This window comes from Ammospiza nelsoni, chromosome 1 (genome assembly GCF_027579445.1).
Source record: "Ammospiza nelsoni isolate bAmmNel1 chromosome 1, bAmmNel1.pri, whole genome shotgun sequence".
Classification (NCBI taxonomy): domain Eukaryota; kingdom Metazoa; phylum Chordata; class Aves; order Passeriformes; family Passerellidae; genus Ammospiza; species Ammospiza nelsoni.
This window is the reverse complement of record NC_080633.1, coordinates 104,755,398-104,781,798: the sequence shown is the minus strand read 5'-3', so window position 1 is coordinate 104,781,798 and position 26,401 is coordinate 104,755,398. Positions and strand designations below refer to the sequence as shown.

General features: G+C 43.0%; 1 protein-coding gene across 2 annotated transcripts in view; it reads right to left on the bottom strand.

Annotated features, from left to right (window-relative positions):
• Positions 1-12,015: 12,015 nt before the first annotated feature.
• Positions 12,016-26,401, bottom strand: part of DLGAP1 (DLG associated protein 1) — a 142,845-nt gene continuing 128,459 nt past the window's right edge. For both annotated transcript variants that reach the window (XM_059476252.1, XM_059476259.1), the window contains 3 exons: positions 17,710-17,801; positions 15,712-15,864; positions 12,016-12,873 (listed from right to left, as the gene is read on the bottom strand). In XM_059476252.1, coding sequence (XP_059332235.1) covers positions 12,664-12,873; positions 15,712-15,864; positions 17,710-17,801 — 455 coding nt within the window. In that variant the 3' untranslated portion in view covers positions 12,016-12,663. The remainder of the gene's footprint in view (positions 12,874-15,711; positions 15,865-17,709; positions 17,802-26,401) is intronic.

Here is a 26,401-nt window from a genome sequence, read left to right as displayed (position 1 = left end):
GCCTCCACCTGGGGCTCATTACACGCTGCTTCCTCTCCAGCTGCCAGGGGCCTGGACAGAGAGCAGGGAAATCGCACGCAAGGCGCTTGTAAAACCCTCAGCTCTGTCTGCCATTGGAGTAAGAGCCGGCTGAGCCTCCCTCCCTGCAGGACGGGCTTCCTGCCCTAGGAAATCCCCTGCTGTAAGGCAGCCCAGCAGATCCACCTTGGGGATCTCGAACTGTGGCCAGTCAGCACTGGCTGGGTACAGAATGAAAGCTATGGGTTTTTAGAAAACTCTAATAAAACCTTTGATTATACATAAGGAAGAAAAAGAAAAAGGCTATCCTGCTTGCTCCCCAGCTCTGTGGTTTGCCTAAACGTACTTCCCTGGAATACGCTGGAGTTTGATCTTTGAGAAATGATATCTAAAAAGCCCACATGTAAAAACTTAACTGTTCCAGCGATAGGATCATACTCTGCCTTTGATCCTGTAAATTGTTGAACCACAACTCTATTCGTTGCCCAAGGACTGCAGGAAATGTACGCGGGGTTATGCAAATTCCTAGGAGAGGGAATGTTTTGCAGGGAGGGGGGAAGATGGCTCTGGCCGCAGCTGTCAGTCTCTGGATGGCAGCTGAATAGTTTGGCAGTGCCCGTGCTCTCCTGTGTCACCCCGCCGCCAGTTCCCACGGCTCCTGCCCCTCTCTGCTCACCGTCCTCCAGTTGTGCAAGTCTGCGGCGGCGAGCTTTTTTCAGATCTCCCCCTGCGTGTGCTGGTGGCATTTACAGGCAGAGTCTGCAAGCTCGGTCCTTCGTCTGCATTCTTCTCCGAGCCACCACTGTGAGTGCTGTGTTCATGTTTCGCCTCTAAATCCCCACGACTTTTGCCGGCTGGGGATGTTTGCATGGGGTGGGTCAATCTGATGGTAAGACACAAAACAATTTATCTGGGAACTTTGAGGGGAGATAAGCCTGCACCAGAGCCAAACCAAGGCAGGATAACAGCAACAACACAACAGGGACATGACAGCTTCCATCTGCTGGCCAGGCAGGACGTTTATTCTGTGTAAAATGTGAATTTTCCTCTTTCCCAGACTTGCAAAATAATAGTCAAAAGCCTTGTAAAGACGCAGGTTGGTTGTAGTGTGGGAGTACATCCATCAGCAACACCACATTCAAAACAAGAGTGCTTGACATTGTAACCACAGCTCAGGGTAACAGATCCTGATAAAAAATAAAAGTAGAGGTCCTTTGATACCTTCTCTGTTTGTACTTATTGTTTTTTCTCTTTTTTTTTCCTTTTGGTATGTAAGCTAAGAGGCATGACACTGGACTTTGGTACTTCACCCAATTTACTTTAATTTGCATGTTGAAGAAAGATATCCAAAGGCAGGCTGAGCCCACCACTGCCCAGCTGCCCTGGTAGGGCTCCCCTGGCACCATGCTGTGGTTGTGTGCTGTGCCAGGAAAGGCTGTGCTGCATCCAGAGCACTGCCCAGCCTTTTCCATAAGCTGCATATACCGCACAGGTACAGGAGCAGCACACACCAGAATGTGGGGCAGTGCTGCATCAGCTGGGCAGGAGTTTGTTTTGCTGTTTCTGTTTGGTTTTTTCACCTCGGTGATAATTCTTACCCAATGTGTGATCTCTGCTCTATGTACTTTACTACTCCTTGTGATAATCAAAATCCGGCCCTGAACTTTTTCACTACAAAGGAAACAAGAACTTTGCCCCGTTGGCTGTTAACAGCACTCAGCGATGCCGCAGCCTCTTCTCACGTGCAAAAACCCCCAAAGTCTGTGGAAATCAGGGTTATGCTGATGACAGAACGCTTATTGTTTTTTCACCAGTGTGGGTGGACATCAGGTACTTTGACAAGGACATGAGATTTGTGGTGTCAGACTCCTTGAAAAAGGAGCAGGCGCCCAACCAGTTGATGGGAAAAAAACCTTTAAACACCAGGACCGCCAATAACGTGCTGTGTACGGCTCAAAGTGCAACCTGTGGTGGGTTCAAAGCTCTGAAACATTAACCAGACCTTGGGTCACCGTCTGTAGTTGCCGCTGGGCACCCACACCGTGGCTGCCGGGAGCGGGAAGAGCGGGTGGCACTGTTATTATCTGTGCAGAGAAAGGGCGCAGCGGTGTTTGCACAGCGCGGACGGAAGCGCTGGTGGCAGCCTGAAGCACAGGGTGTGCAGCAATGACAAGGTACGAGCTTCCCCGTGCGGGGACAGGGAGAGCCAAGCGCTTAAATTCAGCCTTCAGCTCTTGTTGAAGGGCTCTGATGAACACTGAGGTGGCAGTGGTGTGAGGCTGTCCTTGCACATTCACTCTTTTGTTTGCAGGTATAACCTGCCTCAGGTGAATCCCCTGACTCTAAGCCTCCCCCTGAACCCAAATGAGGTAAGGTTTGTGGGAAGAACAAATATCATTTATGAAATTGCAGGCAGCAATAGCAGGGGAAAAGGAGAATGCTAAAGCTGCTTCTGGGCCCACACCTCAGATGGTTTGGAGCTGGGTGGTGCTTTGGTGGTGTTTTCTTTTTAACAGTGGTGAGGTGTCCTGGAGATCAGATGAGGAGATACGAGGAGCCAGAAAGCATTTCTGAGCATTCAGGTGTTGTAATCATGTTACTGCTCCCTGAACTCAGCTGACTCAGGAGACAGGTAAACATCTCCCACTGCCCAGGTAGGTGACAGTATATAAATCTTCAGAACACCCTGAGGAATAACAAGTCTTTTGCAACTTTGCCTTCAAACGCTGAAGGACTTACGCTTGCCTGATGGATGGCAGTGGCGCCCAGCCGTATTCCAAGGCATAGCACAGCTCCCAACTCCCTTGCAGAGGTTTATGCTCAGCTGGAGGGAGGGTTTAGCAAGCTGTGCGTCAGTGCCGACTCTTGCAGCTGTAGAAACTTGTAATTTCCTTTCCAAACACCAGCACCCTCAGCAAGGCAGTTGGCCTTGGGCCAAAAGCCATTCCTGTAGTGTCTGTTCCTGCAATATACTTGTGTAGTGTTAACTTACCTAATTCCTAATGTGGGTTTCTCCACAACCATGGCCACGTATCTGAATCTTGTCAGTGTGGTGGCTTTGGGTGCAACCTCTTCCATTATCAAGCCTTAAAGTGAGTTTACTGAGAGTGTGTCCCTGTTGAGGGGAGCAAAGTGATGCTTTGCTGTGCTTGTGCTGAATCACTGTTACCTGGCAAGGGTTTGGGAACTGTGAGATCATATTTTATTGTAGCATATTATAGCTGCAGAAAAGGTATTGGATTCTGGGTTTATATCAAAAGACTAATACTTGATCAGGATAATAAAATATTTAGGTCTAGAACTTTGCCTTCACATCTCTTTGTAAAGTAATTGCTCTAGTAGTAGTGGCAGAAGAAAGGACATGCTCATTTATGAAGCTTTAAATCAGACAAATAATTTCTGAAGACAAATAACAAAACCATAGCAGAGAGCTCTGGTGCAGAACTCCTTCTTGGATTGTAAACACTGCAAGACAGAAACCATCAATATTTACACAGTGTTCAGCCCAGCACACTGCAGCTTCTTTGGCTGGGCCTTTGGAGGCACTAATAGGAATATTATATCATGCTGAATACCTTCTTGCAATATTTACAGTTTAATGATAACCAAGCTGTGTGTCCCAAATACTGTGGATTGTGAGCAGGCGGTACCAGAACCTGAAAACCTGTAAGTAGGTTTTGTGATATCTTTCCCCTGCTCATCACACGTGTGCTGTGGTGGTCAGGACCCTTCCTGGTGCTCCCAATATTCATCAGAAGCAACTTAGAAGGAATGATGCAAGAGTAAGTGTGTTACTGTATGCGCTGTCACCAGTTGTTCCAAGGACTGTGGATTGAAAAGTCAGGAGGGAAAAAAAGGCATTAAAAATACCACTGCTATGTTGCCTTGTGGGCTCACAGAAATGTGACACAGAAGAATTAGCCTTTTGCGGTTTCATGTTTCCCTGACCTTTTAAGAGGGGAAGAAAAAAAAGATCCAACTTCTGCTCCCAGTTACAATGTTGAAAGTCCAGAGAAAATGTAATATGCTGGTGGTGTGAGAGCAGAGTTTCATGTTGTCTATTGAAAAGCAGGGAGAGATCTTAGATGTAAAGACAATTTAACAAAAGCTGTGTGAGTTCAAAGATAAACCTCCATCCCAAGCAATTGTAATTATTGGTGTTTGAGTGTAATTTTGGTGTTTAAGGAGATCCATTCAACCTGCTCTGGTGGGATTTCTGCCGTGGTGTCAGTGTGAGGTAAAGCAGAAAAGACGTGGCTCCTAGAGCACAGTGCCCTCATACATGTGAGCGAGGGATGTGCCACAGGGGAGGACTCCTGGGCACCAGCGCTGCAGCTGACAGTGACAACTAGTGCTGATGCATGTGGCAGGGATGCTGTGACAGCACCTGCAATCACACCACTTGACAACACTTGGGAAGGCCTTGAACCATTAGCGTTAAGCTCACACGTGCCACTTGATATGGAAACAGTTCCAGTTAGAAGTCATTTCAGAATTGTTATTTTGACTTATGCAGCTATTGACAAACAAAACCTGCTCGGATTATACTTTAATGACAAACTCTGCATGCTTCAGCAGGTTTTCTTTCTTTTGGCTTGGTTTCTTGGTTTTATTTCCCACCTTCCACTATTTTATCTCAGAGAAAATACAGGAGGTGGGCTGCATCCTACCTGAAATCCCAGCATTGCCTGGCAGAAGCTGATAGATGTGAATGATCACAATGAATGCAACACTGCATACAAGTAGCTTTTTTTACAGGCACAAGGTTGTTAAGCAAAGGATGAGAAACACGTGGAGTACACTGCAGTTTGCCAATGTATGGCTGGGTTCCCAGGTCCGTGTACGTTCTTGCAGACAGGCTGCAGTTGTCATGATGCTATTGCCAGGAAAGATGTAAACAAAAGGAAACCTCTTGTCAGTTGAAGCATTTGGTTAGTAATACAAAAGTACTTCATGGAGTCTTTCAGATCGATGCATGCCATCTATTTGTCAGGGCTTTTTCCTCTCATGTGTAGTCATAGTCATACAGCCTCTTTGACGTAAATCACTGTTCTTTTACATTTTTTAAATAACAGCAGTGTTTACTATGTGGTGAATCAGGATAATGAGCAAGATCAGAGGATCTTCTTGCAGAGGATCATGACTTAAAACTTGTGTGTTTTAGGCAAAGCATTTCTGGATTCACTTGAAGACTGACACATGGACATGTTTCCACTGAAGCTGCTACAGGTTTGTCTTTTTGTATGCCTCCACTAAATTTTATAGCTGGCAATTAGTCTAGGATGAAGTCTGGTTTCTCTCCCAACACTGCAAATGCAATTGTGTAACTTCACTAAAATTCCAAGTCTGGTTCTTATGCTGGATTAAAACAGTAGATAGTGAGATGAAAAGATAAATCACCCCTTCAAACTCTTCTTTCCCACTATGACAGCTTACTTCATGGAAGCAGCAGCCATCTGACCCGGATTAATTTTGGTTTGTGTTTAATGCACACCACATTCCCCTAGAGTTGCCACTGCTCCCATAGCAATGCCCTGCCCTGTGCAAGGCCTGCTGTTGCCCAGGGGCTTGTATCTCCCTGCCCTCAGCTGGTACCACAATACTGCCCTGCGTCTGATGGTTTGTGGAAATTGTAGAATTGTGGTCATGGTGGCACTGATGCACTGGGAAGGGATGTCACATATTTAAAAACTATTTACTAAAACGCTGCACTGACGTGGGAAGGGATTTTCCCCTTCAGCTGTGGCTACAGGTGTGATTGTCCCACAGCATAGCAAAATGCCATCTCAGCTTTAGTGCATCATCTGTGAGCTGTCTGGCCCGTATGGTTTTTTTCCCTTTCGTTGTCAATTATTGACTGGAGAGATGAAGAATGACATGTGCTTAAGTGCATCAGTTATCTCAATTTCCTTCCCCTTAGGCCCAGCTTAGCCAAGATTTACCAGAACAGGCCACCAAATGAAGAAGTTTCAGTAATTTTTTGTTTTTCAGGTGATAGGAACTTTCTTCTGAAGACTGACAAAAGGACTGGAGCACAGTGAGTTATTATTACAACCACTTATTAAAAAAAAAAAAGACAAAAGAACGTGCAGCAAGATAACAAATAATACAGCCAACTTGTGCAATGCAGTAACTTCTTAATGCTACAAAAAAAACCAGGGATGATCACAGTCCTGAACACACACTCACAAAACCATTCCAGATTGCAACTGTGAGCACCCATAGTCAGTTCAACAGGAAAAAGTAAGATATAGTCTTTTAAGGACACGACTTTGATAACTCTCTAGTTTGAAGCTGGGGATAAGTGATAGGTTGGACATTCCCATCGGAGAAATAGGCTAGTTACATTGGAATGGGTTACCCTTTGCTATTCAACATCTCAGCTCCCTAGTTACCAGCTCCAAACTAAGGTGTTTGCCTCAGCACATGGTTGTTTACACAGTGGCTTATCTTACCTTGGTGAGATATTTGATACCAATAAAACATCCGTCACACTCTGTCCTACTGCTTTCCTTTAACTCAGGGCAAGGCCCATCCCTCTTCCAAAACCTTTGACAGCTTTGAAATATGCAGCGTTGCCATTGGTGTAGCTCAGGGGCTGTGCAGTGGTTGCTTTCTCCGGAGGCTCTGCAACACCTCAGTACTTCCCCCCCTTTGAACAGAGGTGGCAAAATCCATAATTTGTTTCCATTCTGCTTGGCTGAAAATGAGGAAAAGTTCGGCACCCTGTCATGGAGATAGTTAAGTGAAGAGTCAATACAATGAAGGCCTCTGAACCAGGAGTAGCCCATAATAGGTGGTGGCAATGTCACAACTCAGCTTGTTTTAAAATATAGCACTTTTCCGCCCCTTGTTTCGTGTGTGGTTTTTTTCCCTCTGGGTGGAGCAGAGCTGGGAAGGTGATGACTTACCTGCTACAGCTTGGTAGATCGCAATCTGGAACTGGCAGAGTGTTAACACAATGCCCCAGCAGAGCTTTTCTGTCTCTAATTTCAATGATTATGTTGTTACTGGATCAGTGAAGAGAACCATGAAAAACACAATTACCAGGAAGCCCTGTTCCTCAGCTCGCCTGTTTGTCTCACTGTGAGTGGGGCATGTGACTCACGCAGCAGCAGAGGACCGGCTGTAATCTCACGCACTGCCGAGAAGGGTGCTGTCCTCCCATGGGACCCAGGCGTGGGAAAGCCTGACTGCCAGCTGGAAGGGCCAGTCACGTCATGTTTTGCAGCTGGCATCCAAATGCATCCTGATGAATCAACTGAGAGCAGCTACCTTCTCCTGCCACAACTGTGGCCGAGCAGCCGTGCAGAAGAGGGGCTGTAAAAACCTTCCCGCGTGCAAAAGCACAGGGAAGGGATGGTGTTGTGAATGAGCTTACTGTGACAGCACAGAAATGTTTTATAGGTCACTGGCAGAGCATCAGACTACAGGGAGAGGGGATGAGTATCTTTCAGCTGTGAGTGCTGGTCTCAGGTTTGCTCAGTGCAGGGCCATTCCTTGTAGGCCTGACCCGACCCTGTTACGTGATGTGTAGTGGGCAAAAAGAAATTCACTTGCTCTCTGCACTCCAAATCATGTATAAACCTATGACCTCAACAACAAATACCAGTAGCAGCAAAGCAGCCAATATTTTTATCATTAATTGCTATCAAAAATGTCAGCTCAAAGTCATCAGATTTGATAGGCGAGCATGCTCCAAACTGATGGCTGAAGTGAATTATTTGCCTATTGCGTGATGCAAAAACAATGTCTTGCAGGAGAGAACAGACATTGGCAAACAAACTGACAGCAAGATATACTTCTGGGGAAGGCTTCTGATTTGATCTGGAAGGAAACATTGAGTATAAATACAGAGAAAGTTTACCTGCGTGAAAGGCGGGGTTGAGCCATGGCTTGGACTTCCTTACTCTGCTGGAGAACAGTGTGAAACATACCTGCTATTTACTCCCTTTGAGCTGTTCTCATTACAAAAAGGTACCAGACACTTCAGGAAGTTTTTAAAGTAATAAAGTGTTTCCCCCCCCATCCCCGATGCATCCATTTATCAGTGACTAATGAGCACATAAATTCCAGCGTGTGAAGAAAAATCCCTCATCTTGGTGTTAAGCAGAATTTTCGCTGCCCATGGATCTGCAGCACAAATGTTTCTGGTCTTTCTGTGCTGAGGGTCTAAACAGGGGCAGACATTATATAGTGCAGCACTGGCATACTAATAAATGTAACTGCTAAGTACTACAAATTGAATCAGGACCTGTTTAAATACTGGTATAACCATGAACATCATCCAGGACATGTTTCTGGACTGTCTTTATTTCACCCAGTGGAAAAAACCCCATATGGAACAGGATTTCAGTGAAGGGAAAGTTAGCTATGCCTGCCAGGAATCTCTTTTGCCCCCAAAAATTCAGACATCACGGGACATAAGCAGAAAATGAAAGAGAACCAGCGAGGGGAAAACCAAACAGGCTGGGGTCTTCTTGCCACTTCTTTTGAAGTCCCCAGTGTAACTCCTGGCATCTTCAGCGGGGTTTGGCTGAGCTCTGTGCAGAAGCGCCTTTGAAGATTTTGCTAAGGCTCAAGGCCTTGATCATGGCAACTTTTATGCCTGTGAGCAACTCTGTGCAGATGAACGCTTCCAGGGTGCTCAGCAGGATGCTTTGGATGAGACTTTGCAGGGCTAGTCTTAAGCAATGAGAGCTTAAGAGAAATATTCTGGTTGTCGTGCTTTTATCCTTGACCACATCAAATGAAATGCCTTGGCAGTTCTGGAAGAATGAATTTGCATTGAAAACCCACAGCTCTTACAAGCAGTGCATTAATTATTTTATTAATTTGCTCTTTTTACATTATGGGAAACATTCATCTATTTACATTTTCCTGTCCACACACAAACCAGATAGATAATCCTATGGAAACCCAAATCATTAAGCCATAAAAACACTCTTTTCTGTCTAAAGGCTTTCAAATTTGTGTCTTTTGTTTCAAATCAAAAACATTTTTAAAATCACATTTGGGAATGCAGGTAGGCCAGTGATTTACATTCTACTTAAAATATGCATTTGACAGTTTTCCTTAAAAAAAAAAAAAAAAAAAAAAAAAAACAAAAAACCAAAAAACCAAAACCCCCAATAAATTCACAATGATACAGTTTAAATTAAAGTGATAGTGCACATCAAAGCATTAAGGGAACACCAATAAATAAAATCAAATATATTACAAATAAATTATTTCTATTTACCTTTTCAAATATTAAAAATCTTTAATCCATTTCTTCATCTTTCTTTACAAAAAGATTATGAGAATTTTATGGAAACATCTGCAAAAAATATAATAAATACCTCTTTTTTTTCTTTTTAAACTTTTGAAGCAGGAGACAAAACCAACCTTTTCTAAAATTTCCCCCAAGAAAAAAAAAAAGCAATAGTTTAGTCCCAAAGTGAAACAGAATATAGGCATTTTTAAAATACACTGGGCAGTTTAGACTAAAAACAAATAGTTACAAATTATACTAAAACAGATGATGGAGCAAATATACTAGCATTAGTGTTTGTAAGTGAGTCAAGTGGTTAACTAGTGGCATTCTCTGGGCAGAATTATTTTATTTTGTATTTTCTGGTATTGGCTGTATTTTTAACATTTTGCTAAAAAACTAGGCAAACATCATAATAACCTCTCCAGTGCCAAATGAACTAACAAGCATTCAGCTAAGAATAAATTCATTTAAAATAGATACAAAAAATATTCTATGATATACAAATACAATAATTTGTAATGTACAAGACTAGACAGTCTTCACTTTTCTGCTTTTTTAGGGGAGAACTTGCTGGATATAAATTTCTGTAGCCACTTGTCAACCAAAGTCTTAACTCATCTTTCGTAAAACGTTCACAAAACTAAGTAAGTCTGCGACACAGTTGTGAATGTGGACTCTCACCTAGGTACTGCTTTGAATACTTCAGTACAAATGAGTTCCAAATAATTAATACTTCCTATGACTATATATGCTCAAAAGTGGCAGTTGGCACTATTACATACTGCAAACACGGTGATGTTTTGTTGCTGCTAAAAGTTAAACGCAGTGTTTCAAAACTAGCAAATACACTGGTATTCAAACGCTTAGAGGGTCAAACCTTTTGAAGCTCCTGTAACACCAAGCACTCTAGAGTTACACTGGATTTCTGATTACTCTAGTTAAAAGTCTTTTATATATTAAATTATTAGCCCTTATCTTGTAAACCACAGCAGTAAATATTTGTGCCCTGTTTATAAAGACATAGCTCAGATATCGATGGCTTTGAGAGGTAGCAAATTCTCTAGTGGTTTTAGTATGCTCTCATGAAAATACTTGGTGCCAGAACCTATTACCTCTCCTATTTTCTCGAATAAAATTAAATTAGCACCTGGCTATGATGTCATAGGAAAAGAAGCTGTCTGGCATGGTCTCGATGAATACTTTTAGCAAGAGCTTAACTTTTCGATGACGGTTTTCAATGCTTTTTAAGTGCAAGCTGCAGAATTGCGCCACATGTGCAGTGGGGTTTTTCACTGGTTGGACTGTCCATACAGATTGAGCTGCCATGGGCACAGGCAGCCAGCACTGGCGTGCAGCAAGGGCTTCCACCTGTGCCCCTCCATGGTGGGGCTGTCCCTGTCCCTGTGCCTGTGCCCACTGGGAGCAGAGAGCAGCCTGCCTTCCTCTCCCGCGTACCCCTGCCCTGGCAGACAGGGTGAAGAACGCGCAGGGAGCAGCAGAGGAGTCTGGAAAACATCGCTGCAGGACTGCACACGCGCTGAGGGCAGCACAGCGCTCCTCTGCTCACACCAGTCCTGTCCCCCAGAGCAGCCCTGTCCCCCAGAGCAGCCCTGTCACCCAAAGCAGCTCACGCTAATTCGGCTGGCAGCAGCACATGCCAGCTAGGCACACCTGTGCGCACTCACACTCGCTCGCTCGCATGCACACAACTCGCTTTCAGCAACATGCCTGACATAGCTTTCCTAATGTTGGCACAAGAGATTCCAGTAGCAGCGTGGTCGGCATCATTCCTCATCAGAGGAGCTGGAGGACAAGCCCCTGTCCCAGCCAGAGGTGGTTGGAGGGGACAGACACACAGGAGCTGACCTCTCAGGCTTCTCTCCAGCCCTATTATCTGCCATTTCCGCCCACTATTAATGAGCTACTTAGGATGCATATTTTTCGTGATTGCAAAACAATGGCAGAAGCCAGGGTAGGAAGGCTTGTCGTGAAAAATATTAAGTTCATATTGATCCCATAATTTGTGAAAAATAGTCTATTGTTCTTGTTCAAGTGAGTACATTATACTATTAAGAGGAGGCTGAATTAGAAATTTACTCCTAGATATGGACGGTTTCGTGATAAGCAGTCTGAACTGTAGCATACAACCAGCTGTGGAAAGAGCAAAGCAAGCCTGGCTTGGAAAAGCATCAGAGGCTCCATGTACAGTAATTCACCTACAGGTGTCCGTGTGTGGCTGCGTAGACGTATGAGATTGGATGGTCCCACCGAGATTAAGACATCAACAAAACCAAGCTTTTTTTCTTTTTTTTTCTTTTTTTTTTTACCAATATAATCCATACAATACAATACAAGAGGAATTGACAATACAGTACAATTTTAAAAATTCTTAATACTTGGACAAGAAAATCCTTCTTTTATATTATCTCTTCAACTGTCATTGCTTCTTATTTCCTTCCTTTTTACTCTTTTATTGCCTTTCAAAATAGATTATTTCCCTGGAAGATCGAATTTACAATCTTCTGCTGATTGAAATGTTTAAGTAGTGATTGATGAAATAAAAATGAGGCAGTTTGTGCAGCTGTGAGTGTGCAGGTATCTTTCCACAGGATCTTTTTATATCCCTCACCATCTCATCTGAGGGATATACTTCCACCTTTTCACCTGCCAGAGCTGTGGGGTTTCTTTTGGTCCCCCCCTCCCCGCTCCCACCCCAGCTCCCTCCCCTTGTGTGACTCCTTAATTCAGGTGAAGATGTGATTTGGAGGTTTAGAATAAAGTGCGCCATCTGCTTTAAAAAGAAAAAACAGTAATAAAAATAAGGGAATCCAAGTCATAGCTCCTTTCATCTTTTGTGAGGAAGACGGCAGAGTCCGAAAGGATCACCCTGCATGACTGAAAATACCAAAGTCCCCTACAGTTTGATATTGCTGTACACTGGGTAACAGACTAGCTTTAGATCAACTAAAGATCATGAGTAAGTTAAATGGAGCATCTACTGTACAGGTGCGTGGGTGTGTGGAAGTCTGAGTGCTGCGTTTATTTGTTCCAAACAGAAAAGAAAAAAGGATCGTGCTCGTTTACATGAGGCAAAGTGGCAGCATCAGTACATGTGACAAAGCATCGTGATGACATGGGTGAACCTTCAGAAAGCAAGGGTGATTAGAGGACATCTCTCGGAGGACCGACAACTACGCCACGGCAGTGGAGTTCACTGGGAGCATCGGGGCAGCTGCGTACAGAGAGAGGGGAGGGGGAGAGTAGGGACAGAGAGCGAGAGAGAGAGGAGGAGGTACAAATACTTCGTGGTGACCTTGAGCAGGAGCCTAGAGGGGCAGATTATACATGAGGCTTGTCTTGCCAGATAGAGTCCTCCCGGCTGGATCCCTTCATAGCCTGGTCTGGGCTTCGGGGATGTATATCTCAATGCTTTCGGCGCTCTCGGTAGCTGAGTTCTGGCGAACCGACGCAGCGCGCTTGGCAGCCATCAGCCGTTTCCGGGCCTCCTGACGCTGCGAGCTTTCCAGAGAGCGTTCTCGTATGAGTGGCACCTGACCTTTCGATGGCTTCTTTGGCACTGGAGGAGGGACCCTTCTCTCCTGATCAAAGCAGAAGGTTAATGGCATTATACAGCTTCTCAGGGAAAGGCGGGAAAAACTAGGATATATCAGTAGTTAGAACACACATTTTACCTAAGGTTTGTTAGCTCTTATCTGCCTTTCTGTCTTCAGTCAACTGCCTTTTGTGCTCAAGGGTTCATAACCATGGGGCAAGGGCAAAGGGGAGGGGAGGGCCGGCCGCCGTGCTACTCCTCCTCGGGACGGTGCTGCCGGGGCCGGGGCCCCCACCGCTACCTGCTTAGTGCCACGGACTAGGAAAGAGACCGACCTCCCGCCACCGGGGCAGCCGGGAGGGAACGCTGCTCTCGGCAGAGGAACTCTGGAGAGCCCCAGCTCCCGGGCCACCCTCTTCTATCCGTGCATAGCGCTAGGTGCTCCTGCAACACCGAGGTGCCATGGCTTTGGCATTCCCAAGTGCAGATGGGAGCTAGCTGTCTGCAGCTGGTGCATCAGAATAAGTAGTTTTAAAAAAAACACACCACATGTTTATGTATCTACTTCGTAGCAGTTTAGTGACTGCTCAAAAATCCCATGCTCAGGGTCTTGCTTTGCAAGCTCATAAACTCTGGCCTTGAGCTAAATAGGCATGAAGCTACATTCAGCTAGAAATAGAAAATCTGGTAGGAAAAACTTAAAAACCGTTAAGAAAACATGCATTAATCATCATGGTGGCAGCTAGCTCCAGATATGTGACCAACAAGGAGGGCTTTTATGTATATCCTGGTGCATGTACACACACACACACATAAAAAACCAAAAACAGGAAAAAAAACCCACAAAAAAAACCCAACCAAAAAAACCCCTCTGAGAAGGACCTCATAAAAGAAAAGTGTATTCAGAACTGAATTTCAGGCGTCCACAAAGACTTTGTCAAGTTAATTAGATTGTCTTTTAAGTTACATCCCCTTCCAACTGTGAACACGGTCTCTGAGCGAAGGGATTTTATCACACTACAAAGGTCCCATTCTGCCCTTTCGTTTTCTCTCATGCTGCTCACAACAGCTTCCATGGCTCAAAATATAAAGGTGCTTAGTTACACTTATTCATACTTTGCTTTTTCTCTCCATCCAAGGATTAATCTATGCTGCTTAAAAAGGGCCCAGTGGCAAAGGCCAAAGGCAAATATCAATTCCACAGAAAGTTTTTTCTTCCTTTTTTTTTAAAAATCCTTTTTAAGAAAGGAGACAATCTGTTTCATCTAAAATCATAGACAAATGCTGTTGAAACAGGAACACAGTGTAATTCTTTAAAATCTTTATCTTCCTACTACAGGTCCCTTTCTTCAGCACTACTTAACTTCCTTTAAACTGCTATAGTCTTCTTTTTGTTGGAAACTCTTTGAAATGTTTTTCAGAAGCAAAGAAAAGGCACATTTTTTTTGAAAGCTCTCATTTCTTACTGCTACAATTGCAAACACTCAGCCTACCCACTTTACTGTAAAAGCTAATGAAAGATCATATACCAGCATTTCTGTGCATCCATGTTTGGCAGTTTTAACTTCCTTTTCTGATAGATACTGGAAAAAAAAAAGAAGATAAGAAAATGACTTGCCTTCAGTACCTTGGGCTAGGAAAACACATCCCCATTCATTCCCCTACAAAACACACTAGGTGTGCACAAATGGTGTGAACATGGCACTCCTAAGTCAGGAATGAATATTTAGTCTTGATTGGAGGAGGAGGAGGAATAGTGCTACCAGCACTGCCTGTACAAGCTTCCTGCTGCAAGATTAACGGGGTTTGATATTATTATGGTTATTTGTCCAAAAGAACACACGACTTTGGTCATCGGCAGCCAGCTGACCTTAAGTTGAGGTAGCCAGGACTCCTGTCTGAGCCACTGTACCTGCAAATTGTGCTCCCCCTCCTTCTGGTGACCCTACCTGTTGGCTGTGTTCATTGCTATCAGACCAGTCACAGCGGAAATTCAGCCACCAAATTACATACCTACAGCAGCGCGACATTAGACTCTTGGTTCCTCTAGGAATGGGTCTGTGCCCTAAGGATTTTCTGAAACATTTGTGTATTTTGGCTCACACAAGTGCTGTTTGTCTTGAGGTGGATAGTGAGGAGAAAAAAAAAGGCGATGGTGCCAAATGAGAATGTAATGTGAAATGTGACTTACACTTGGATGTGATATTTTTTAATGATGACAGAGGAAGACTACATTTACCAAAAAAAAAAAAGAAAAAAGGGAAAAAATCCCCACCAAAGCTCCAGATGACTTTATGCTACCTCAGGTAAACAACAATACCAGGAAAGTGAATGTGTTTGTGAAATCACCCTTTTAAAAAAAGCCCAAAATAAATAAAAAACAAACAAATGGACATAAAATTGTAATTTTTTCATGTAACATTTTGGAAGGCATATTTTTGATATTGCTGTTTGTAACCTGGCTACCAAAGTCAGTGATGGTTACAGTGCTTCCCTGGTTTTTTCAGTAACACAACCTAGAACTCTTGCTGTATGCAATAATATGAACCGTAAATGTGATTTATTTAATTTTAAGAATCAATATATAAGGCAGTTCCTTCCAACGATTGATCATCTAATATGATTAAATGTAAAGCTTAACAAAGTACCACATTCCCATCATCCGATTCACAAAGACAGATTTGGTTTAAAAATATGCCTGAAACATATTACAGATAAGATCCCAGATGATTATTATGTAAACATTGTTATTACAATGAAATTAATTTGATATGAGCTTCATTTCACATTTTTAACGTCAACGCTGTAACACAGAGGCCTATTTAATCTGTCCAGTATTTGTGCAGGGTTTTAAATGAAGCATACAAAATCTACAGTGTTCTACCTTCTTGTCATGAGGATCCATCTGTTTCCAATTATTGGCCTTTAACTGATGAAGTTCATCAAATTTCATACTAATATTTTCTATGGACAACTGCAGCATATCCCAAAACCCTGCTAAATCCTGGGAGGTCGGCCGTGGATGTGCATTAGGATTCTGTGTAACACAAGAAAAAAACATGTTTGCTTTAGTATTTCTTAATGTAAAGAATTCATGCAAATGGTTACAAATCTGGCTAGCAAAGCAGTTTGAGCAGATCCAAGTGATGGATGAGACCCAGAGAGAGGAGCAAAGCAAAGCATTACTTACTGGTGGGTTTTATTTTGAGGAATCTGGCTCGGCGTTGAGCTGTGTGCCCTGCAAACACCCACTCACCAAAGGCAGCAGGTTCCCCCACAGACTCAGGGTAAAGGGCCCCTGTGGCAGGATCTGCCTAGGGATGTTCCTGGGCACAGCTGGTGGCAATCCTATCTGCACTGAAATGAATTGCCATCCTCCTCTTCACTTTCATGAGGAAGGACTCCCCACCATGCTCACACTTGTAAAAAAGAGTGATACATGTGCAAATACTGATATACCATTTTTTGAACACTTTTTCTGCACTCTGAGAATGTAAGGTTTACAAAAATACACTAAGTGATATTTTCTCTTAGAGACCTCAGGCCAATTTCTTCCTTTTTTTTTCTGCTTGTCAAGAATAACTTGTGCTGGGTGAAAAGCTCAGAAGACTGCATGCAGAAGCACAGTAAACCCATTTTTACAGGCAGATTTTTGGGAAGAATGAAACTGGGACACAGGTGGGGAGCATTGCTTTGTGTGTACAAGCTCATCAGCCCAAGCATTGCTCAGAAGTGTATCTGGACAGTCAGCATCTTCAGCACGGCTTGGGCCAGACCCAATAAATCCTGTCCCTTAAGTGCACCCCAGCTCTGAACACTTTTTGCATGCAGTGAGAGTACCCAAAACCTAATCCCTGCTCCACTGGCAAGGCTTGTATGAGGGAAGGCTTTCCACAGGATTTGTCCCTATAAGCTGGTTCCCAGCTGAAACTGTTTAATTAAAATGAGATGTTGCATGCACACACTTCAAGCATGTTTTTTTATAAATGCTGAGGAGTTTCTACATCAGTCAGCAAGTCTTTGTGGGTGCTGTGGCCTTGTCAGACTACACTGATATATTGTTATTAATTTTGTTGTTAATAAATAAAGAAATAAATTATTAGTAGCACCTTGCATGATGTTTTACATGGCTCAGGTTTTACTCTGCCTTTAGTTTTCTTCCTCTTCAGAAGCAATAAACCCAAAAGAGTCAGTTGGTTGCCCTATAAAATTTCTATTTGTGCTTTTCACAGTCACACTGACAAAGGATTTTGGTAGGATGATTATACCATGAAAGGTGCAATTATTGAAAACAATAAAGTATATATTTTTAGAGTCATAAGGAGACCAGAGATTACACTTTTATTCCTAGTTTTTCAGAGCTTGACTCTAGCAGGTTGCACAGTTGTAGGCTGTTATTTGCACAAAGATGTGCAAGCAGAAGGCTTTTTCAGTTTTTATATTAAGAATTGGAAGTCTTAGTAAGACAGAGCCAATTTCTGTTGCATTTTTCCACCGAGGCAGATTTTAGTTTGGAGCTTGTTTCTTAGGAGCACCTGGGAAAGCTCAGCTTTGGAGATTTCTGATCCACCCTTAAAGACTTTAAGGTGTTTTACCCATCCGTGTGCCCATGAACTCAATGATCAAGGGACAGATCCTTGCTCCTCTAAAGTCAGTAGCAGAGCCTCAGTGATTATTCACTTGAACCTTTTTGCCTTTATTATGAGGGTCTCAAGCTATTGTGAAACTCATGCTGACTCTGACAAATCTGAGTTACTCCCAAATTCATATCAGGGCCTTTACTGGAAAAATTGCCATGTTAGAAAATCAGTTTAGTTTATGTAGGATTATTCACAGGGTTAGTAAAAGGCACACATTAGTATCTAGCAGAAAAATTACATACCAGGTTTTCTTCACAAAGTTCTCTGAACTGGTAAAATTTCTGAGCCATGAGAAGCTGGGCACTGCCCACTGCAGTTCGAATTTTCCCTAGAACTGAGAGAAAAAGAAGAGTAAGTCACAATGCTTTCTTTGCTGCAGGCAAGTAAAAGCCTATAAAAAGAGAGGAGAAAGCTGTGCAGCAGTCAGCTCTGGCTTTCAAAAGGTATGTTATCTTTCAGCCACAAAAAGAGAAAAGTTGATAAGTCTAAGGTCAGATCTCCATGAGGCAAAAAATATGTAAAAGGTTGCTGCACCTTACTCTCAGTGGGACCAGTTGTAACCAGTTGTAATGACAGTGTAAACGTGGCTAATCCAAAGCTTCTGCAGGCTGTATAGAAAGCTCACCAGAAATGTCACCACTCGTATCACTATGACCCAGGCTCAGGCTTTGAATACAAACCCAGCTCCCTGCACAAGGACATGCAGCTCTCAAACTCTGTTTGCTTCTCCACCTCACTTAGCAACTCAGGCCTCATTGTCAGGTGTAGCTGAGTGTTGCTCGACCAGAGCCCCAGAAAGGGGATGATTGTTTTACTGCACGCCAATGAATCTCATCTGGACCTTCTGAGTACTTTCCATGAGCACAACCCAAGGCTGCTTCTGCCTTTGAATTCAAATGCCCAGGAGTCCTTCAGGGAGCAATGGCACCCTGGCCTCTCCTCCTTGCTGCTGATTTGGAGGGAGGTGTCAGAGTCCATGTGCAGCTGGCTGAGGACTCCTTTGTACAGACAGCTGGGTACTTATGGCCCCTTTGCGCTGACCGAGTGCTGTGAAGGGCTGCAGTGAACCAGAAGACAGCCCATAGTAAATGCCTCTGAATAAAGCAGGAGCTCACACTGTTTTGGTTGCATTCAGACACTGGGATTTTACAGCAGTAGTTGGGAATACACTGCCCAAAACCGAGCCACAGACTGGTGCATTCAGGGGCTCCCTGGGGAGTTCTGGTCCGGGGGAGACTCTGTGTGTGTGTACCTGTACACGTGTGTGAACACATGTGTATGTGTGTACCTTTGTGTGTGTGAATAAAGAAGTAAGAATGCAGAAACAGCGAAAAGGCTGACATGGCCACAGCTGGCAGTAAGACAGTGAATCCAGAAAACAAGAGTGTGAATTTAGGGACTGCTGAGGGAAAGAATTGATGCTCTGAGGAAGATAGCAGCCACCGATTTGTTTGAGATTTCCAATGCTCAGAAAAAACACCAAAAATGTCTTTAAAAAAAACAGGTTGGCATTACAGATTTGTCTGACTCCTTCATGAATTTTCTCTCTCAGCTGAAACAACTTATTATGCCCAATTCTCTGGTTAACAAGTGATTAAACAACTAATTTAAATGAATTTTTAAAATATTACCACTTCCTTAATGAAAAACATGAATGGCAGCCACTGTGTCACAGTTCTCGCTATCATTTCTACTCAGAGATACACGTATTGTCCCAGTCCTCAAACAGACACAGCAACTTTTCTGTGACAAGTTTACAGCCTGGATATAAGAGACAGGTGAAGGAGGAATGGGGAAAACAAACAGATGAAGTGGCCAGCTCCAGGTGAGTGAATTGCTGGTGGAGCCTAGAGGAAATACTAGTCCTAAGCTGCCATCTTCTGCACCATCCCTTGGGCACAGTCACTTTTCGCATGAAAGTTAAGACAGCATTAACAGAGCTCCCCTGGGAAAATATTGTGAAGTATTTTGATGTACCACAATGAAAAATAAACAAACAAACACATACATACATAAATACATACATGCAACTTTGCGATAACCCCTTAACAAGATTTTTAGCATTTCATTGGTCCTGTGACTGGCTGCAGTGCTGGCTACCAGAATGCCACCATGCAGTGCTTGGTAAGAGAAAGGCCTCTCCAAGGGTTTGAGTAGCCACATGCTAAGCAGACTGGCACCAATACTTGTGATAAACTGAAACTCGATACACACTTATATGAAATCTGTGTTCTCCTCCTTCAAGGCAAATGGATTTTCCTTCACCAGCCTCAAAGCTCACTTCTCAAGGCTATTGAAGGAAAAGTGGGATGTGGAGTTCATTTATACTTCAGACATACAAAGTGGAGAAAAAGTGGGAGGGAAGAGAGTCTTTTCACATTTTTTTCTGAACCTATAGGAGAGAGCTCTGTGAACACACACAGAGCCCAGACTTTCATTTTGTTCCCAGAACTCAGCTCAGCACTGCCAGGAAATAGCCGTGAGCTGGAAGATTCACTAAGCAGAATATTTTCAGCATATTGCGCAGGGAGTTTTGCACACAACTCTAATTATTGTTAGCAAGGCTTGCGTGTCTAATTCTATGCGCACAGCGCTGAAAATGGACCCCTTGGTGTGTCTAGTCATTTATGCAACCCAATATGCAAACCACTCAACTGAAAGGACTTTTCAATAGTAGGAGGAGCTACTCCGAGAGCTTTCATGTGGTTCCCATTGTTATGAAAACTCTTCCCACTGAGTATATTTGGGAACAGCTGCCTCATCTGGAGTTCGGCCACTCTGACGCTTCCCAAGACTTGAGAAGGGGAGAAAAAAGTCTCTCAACTTCTTGGGATTAAAAAAAAAGAAAAAAAAAAGGATAAAAAAAGGTGATCTTTTCCTGGAAACCTGCACCAAATGATTTGGAAATCACATCCCAAGCATGAAGAAATGTATATACAACTTGTTGATGATGGATGGTAATGTGCCTCTTTCTTTTGGGGAAGAAGAGCTTAATATTCAGAGATCTCAGCAGAGGGAAAAGGAAGTCCTTGTCCTTGGCTGCCTAGTGACTGGCTATTTGCCTAAAAACCATCATCCCAGCTGACTGCGGGATGCATGCTGATGCTGTTCTCTATTGTTGCCACTTCTGCTGTGGCTGTGGCTGTATCTAGTCAAGTGTCACTGATTCCTCACCCCTCAAAAGCAAGGGGTCTGTTAATGTGCAACTGGTCAACAACCAACTCTGTCACGGAAGTTAGGGGAGAAAAAAAGACAAAACACAAAGCATACAAAAAGCTGAAAGGAATGTCTCTAGAAGACACAAAGCCTTATCAATAGCCTAAGTTTTGTTTCCAAACCCATGCTGCTTTTAGTGTTTCAAGGCACAGTGCTCATTTTGCTTACTCAGACAAAATCTTTGGTGCCCCACAGAAAGGCCAAGGTGTACTGAAAAATCAAAAGCAAAAATAGACCAATAGATTTTCTTAGAAGAAAAGCCTGCAAGGTTTGAAGCCAAATACCAAGAAAATAAATGGAATTACAAAGATAATACTCAAAACAAATCAGAAAAGAATCAGAGTAATCTTTAACAGCAAGGGAGATGGGGTGCAGGAGGAAAAACACATAAACATTCAAATTGCTGTGTTCAGCTAATAGGATACAAAGAAAACATATAAAACCAAGCAACAAAAAATCCCAACCCATCAAGATGCAATCATAATGGATTTAAACACCTATATAATGTTATTCATATCTGCTTTCTGTTCCATACAGGACTATACAGCACACTCAGCACTGTTGGATCTGAATGCCTTCCAGTAATGCATTAAGCAACATTATTAACATCCATCATATGCTTTGCTGTCACCTCTTCCCCAGAGGGAGAAGTGTGTGTACTGCAGTGTTTTGTTTTAATAGTTTGAATTTTTCCCTTTTTTTTTTTTTTCTCCCTTCTTGCTTTGACCTATCTTCCTTGTAAATCCGGTTCTCTCCTGTGACATTTCTTAAGACATGGACAATTATGTCTATTCTTGAAGAACTTACAGCTATTTTGATGGAATTCAGCTACTGTGGAATGCCTCCTCACTATTACTAATCTTATCTAGGAATCACAGAATATTATTCTAGGACAGATACATGACAGTGAATATCCTTGTGTCATTAATTCCCCAACATGTTCTTATTTTAAAACATTCTTGAAAATAGACTTGGACTGTTTGCTGTTCAAGCAGTAAGTTCTTGCTTCTCTTGGTTCTAAGAATTGCACAGGACCTGTTTTGAAATTGTGGAGCTCTATTTGTTTCCCTCTTCCATGTCTTCATTGGAAAAGAAATAGGAAAACAACAAAAAAAAAAAGAATTGTGAACACAAGCAGAAAAAATAGTTATTGTCATCTGCTCTAACTAGGAAGATGACTCTGTGTATAATAAGGATAACAAAATATAAGAAAATAACAAAACCCACATGAAGTGATGTGAAAAGTAATCACATAGAGAAACCAGGGGAGTTTTGAGAAGGGACAGCACTATTTGGCCTTAAAACCCCAACTGATGTATTTGCATTTGAACTTTGACAGGCCTCAGGGTCTAACAAGTGACAAAGGAGGCACTTTACGACTCCTGACTATCAAATGCCCTTAACGTGAAAACACCTGGTTGATAGGCAGGGCCCAGGCTAGGGAAGGGAATACCGGGACTTGCTCATTGCCCCAGGAGCAAGTGGCAGGAACAATAGCTGAAATTACAGGGACACAGCCTGACATTTGCGTTGCAGATGTTGGCTGGGCACTATGCATATGAAGCAATCCTGCCACAGAGCTGTCACAATCCATTTCCAAGCCAGGATGGACCAGCATTTTAGCCTATTCATGTTGACAGAGCTACATTTAAATAACGCCAAGTATGACAAAAGCCAGGAAATTCAAACTTAAAGCTACTGCTCAGGTCTTAAGCTCAGCTGTTAAGGAGAAAACAGCCAAATGGAACAAACTAGGGAAGGAGCAGTCCTTTCTTTGAGTCATATATACTTACAGGAGTGATCTCATTGAAAGTAATAAGGCTGTCTGCATGAGCAAATGCTTCTCATTTGGATTAAAGCAGTTTCCATGTGTTCTCTGACTTACTTGGCTTTTATTAGCACATTTAATGTTTTTTTTTTTCCCTAACTAGATCGTTTCCTTGCTTGTGGATTTCACTTTTTGCCTTGCTAGCCTCTGGGCACTGGTAGGGCTTTCCTTGCTGGCTTTCCTTTGAGAAACCCTCGTGTAGGGAGAAGTCCCTACTGGGGACAAAAGAAAACCAGAACAAGAAAAGGATGAGTTGGGCATATGGCCAGAGGCACGTAGCCAGGGGGATTCCAGCAGGACTCGGCCACATGTCAGGCTGGTGACCATCCCTCTGCACGGCTGTCCCAGCCCACGGCAGGATGAGGCTGTCTCACTCCTCGGAGCACCAGAGGCTGGGATTGCTTGGAGAAGCCCTGCAGAGGAATGGTTTTCCATGCTTATGGCTGAGTGTGAGCTCATGGGTCTCTCTTATTTTGCCATGCACAACTATCATGAAAAATGTACCTTTTCCTAAACTTTATTCTCTTGCATCTAACCTTTACTTTTTGTGTTTTCTTTTGAAACAATTGAAACAAACCAAAACAGCAGACAGTGTGTAAGCATTGCATAATTTGTCAGAACCGAATGAATTTGTAGAGGCTCTGGTTCTGAGCAGTGAGGTTCCTGCAGATTTGAGGTCGACCTTTATTCACACACTAGCCCAGAGGGCTACTGTATACACACAGGAGAATTATAATGACAGGTCTTGTGAGAGCCTTGGTTTTCTGTTTTACTTTTTACATGATTTGGCCTGGCTTTTCTCACCACTAAACCCACATTACACCTGACTTGTGGTGAATCAGGCCTGCTGTTTGCTTCTGATGGTTATCTTTACACCAAAGCCACAGTACAACCTCATGTGAAAGAGAAACTTCTGGAGAGGGGGCAGGGGAAGCTTTATGATTCTTCCAAGAATGTCAATATGAACAACGGCAAAAAGCCCCACCAAAGACAGGCCAAGGCCATAGGAATATGCTCCCGTGCCCACCCCTGCTGGGAAAAAAAAATGGTCGGAGCTGTGCAGGGAGCCAGGTCTGATGGTGCTAATTTTGTATGTAAACGGTGACAATAGAGGTCTGAGCCAAAAGTCACCAACAGCTGTGGTGAGGCTCTGCCTATTTGAAATTTTACAGGGGAGAGGTAGGAGGAGCAAGCAGATGGTTGAGGAAAAAAACAAAAAAAAAGTCAACAGTTGATTTCACTTGAGGCCTGATCCAAAGCGTCAATCAAGTCTCACAAGGTGTTTAGCCTCAGATGTGTAACATCTTTTCTTTTTTTTATGAGAGCCCTAGAGTTTGTAGCCAACTTCCCTGTAACTGCAAAATACACTGAAATCACATCAAGTATGTTAGCTTGAAGTGTGATTGGTGTTCATCTGCCTGTCACACAAGCTGCAGCTTTATCAGAAAATTATTTCAGATAGAACCAGAATATACTATCCAATAAATAATTCATGGCAGAATGGAAGCCACATTTCTCTCTATATTGGCATTTCATTGTGCAGCCGCTGAACCACAGCTTGTTTTTATACAGAGCAGCAGACTCCATTTCCCAGCTAGAAACATTCAATCCCATCTGGTAGATCCATTCCCAGCTAGATAATACCCTACGTATCTATGTAACATACAAGCTACTGTCAAACAGCAGCGAGCCGTCTCCCCGAGACAGCTGTTCCGCACAAGGGCCGCATTGTCTGGAGGAAGCGCGGATCGTTTTACGGGGAGCGCCGGGGGGATGAGCCCTCTGTCAGCTGCCATGGCATCGAGAAAACCTCGCTCATCACACGTTCTCCTTATTTTGTTATCTGGCCAAACACATGCTGGGCATGTCAGGTTGGAAACAAAGGATGCATTCCCCGCTTTGGTTATGTTTCATTAGGGAAAGCAAAGCAAACGCACCTCTTCTGCTCCTTTCCTCTCTCTCTGTAAAGTGTAGAGATGTATGAAAAAGATGTTTTTTCGTGGCAGGGTTTGTAACAACCAGGCTTTTGTTCCTGGCACTGCTGAGCGGGCAGAGTGGCCCCGGCCATATGCTTTTCCTTGGCACCAGGTAGAGCGGGACGTGCTGGGGCACAGCAGAAAGCCCTGCACAGCCTCCGTGGGAGGCAGCTGCCACGTGCCACGGCAGCTGACAACGTCACACCGAAATAAGGACTGCCACAGAGGCCACCAAACCCAGGTGACCCTTCTCCTCCTGCCACTTCCAGTCATCACGAGAAGCACCAGGACACATGCCGGGTGTGTTGTGAGGGGGCATTGGGATTAGCTAGCCTAACTATTCCTTTATCTTCCTCATAACTGACCCCTCCCACTGATTGCCCAAAGAGCCCTTTAAAACTGGCATATATCAAAGACACCAAGACATTGAGAGAAAATTCTGTACAGATAGGCATTTTTTGCATCTATCAGGCTCATAAAATTCACTTCATGTTCTTTTCCTACAACTTTATTGGTGCACCAACTACCTTGGTGCACAAATATAATATTTATAGGTTTTTCCAGTATTATCAGTTCATAGAATGACAGAATAGTTTGGGTTAGAGAGGACCTTTAAAATCATCTAGTTTCAGCTCCATTGCCTTGGGCAAGGACACCTTCCCCCAGACAACATTGCCCAAAGCTCATCCATCTTGAACCCTTGTCTTTGAACCCTTCCTTGTCCTTCATGTCCTTGAACCTTTCCAGTGATGGGGCATCCTCAACTTCCCTGGGCAACACTGTTCCAGTGCCTCACCACCCTCATCATAGAATATGTTTTCCTTATGTCCTCAGTTGTTATGACTTATAAAAGTTGTGTGTTTCCTGTTTGTTAAGTGTTCACACTTCTTTTTCAATCTAAAATCTTATTGTTCACAAGGTTTATTTCTTCATACTACAGAAACAACAGAAACTCTTTTATTCTGATCTATGTTCAAAGAGATTTTTGAATGCATTGATGATGTGAGTTGAAAATGAGATTCAAAAATTCTAGAACTTGGGAAATCTGGATCTGCTTTTAAGGTCAAACATTCCATATGTTTTCTTCAGAAGAAACTGTTAGCCTATTGTATAACATAAATTTTATATAAATATAAAACCTTTACATATCTTAAAATTCAGGTTATCTTATACGTGCCATTAAAATAAATTTCTAGTTGCTTACAATTTTGTCAAACTTTGACTATCTAGATCCTACCTTTTCATTCACTGGGTTGAATGGAAAGTTCCAGCAGAAACAGCTTGTGCATTTCTAAGAATTTTTTTCCAGTATTAATTTCTTTCAAAAATCAAAACCTTTACCTTTTCAAAGAATTCAAACATCTCTCTTCTTGAGAGGAAAGGTTAAAAATTTTTAAGAAGCAATTCTGTAGCTGAAGTAATAGTCCTTGCTTTGGTAGTAGCTAATTTGGGAGTTGGAAAAATATTACTTTTATATCCAGGAAAATATGCTTAGGCATGTCTAAATTATAAAAACCTGAATTCTCTATAAGCAGCTGCCTCTTAGTGTTTCCCAGAAGCTCACTTCTAAAACTTGAAACAGCCTTATTTGCAAGGAGCATTTTCACAGATTTACCTCTGTCTAAAGTTCACAGCTAACAATAGTACTGTTCCTTGTAAGAGAAATAAATGGAAAAAACCCTTCTATTTTTACTGGGAGAAAAAATTCTGGACTGGGAAACACATGCTCAGCCCTTCTGCCCTAATTAGAGTAAACAAATAAGATGTGAACTACTCAGCCCTCGACCCTTCTGGGTAATGAAGGTTTACTGGACAGTCCTGTTACTTTACAGGTAGGTTAATGTAGCTGACAGTGGTGACAACTGAGATGTAGTTTGCATGTGTGTGGTTTTTTATCTGTGTGAAGAACTTCTT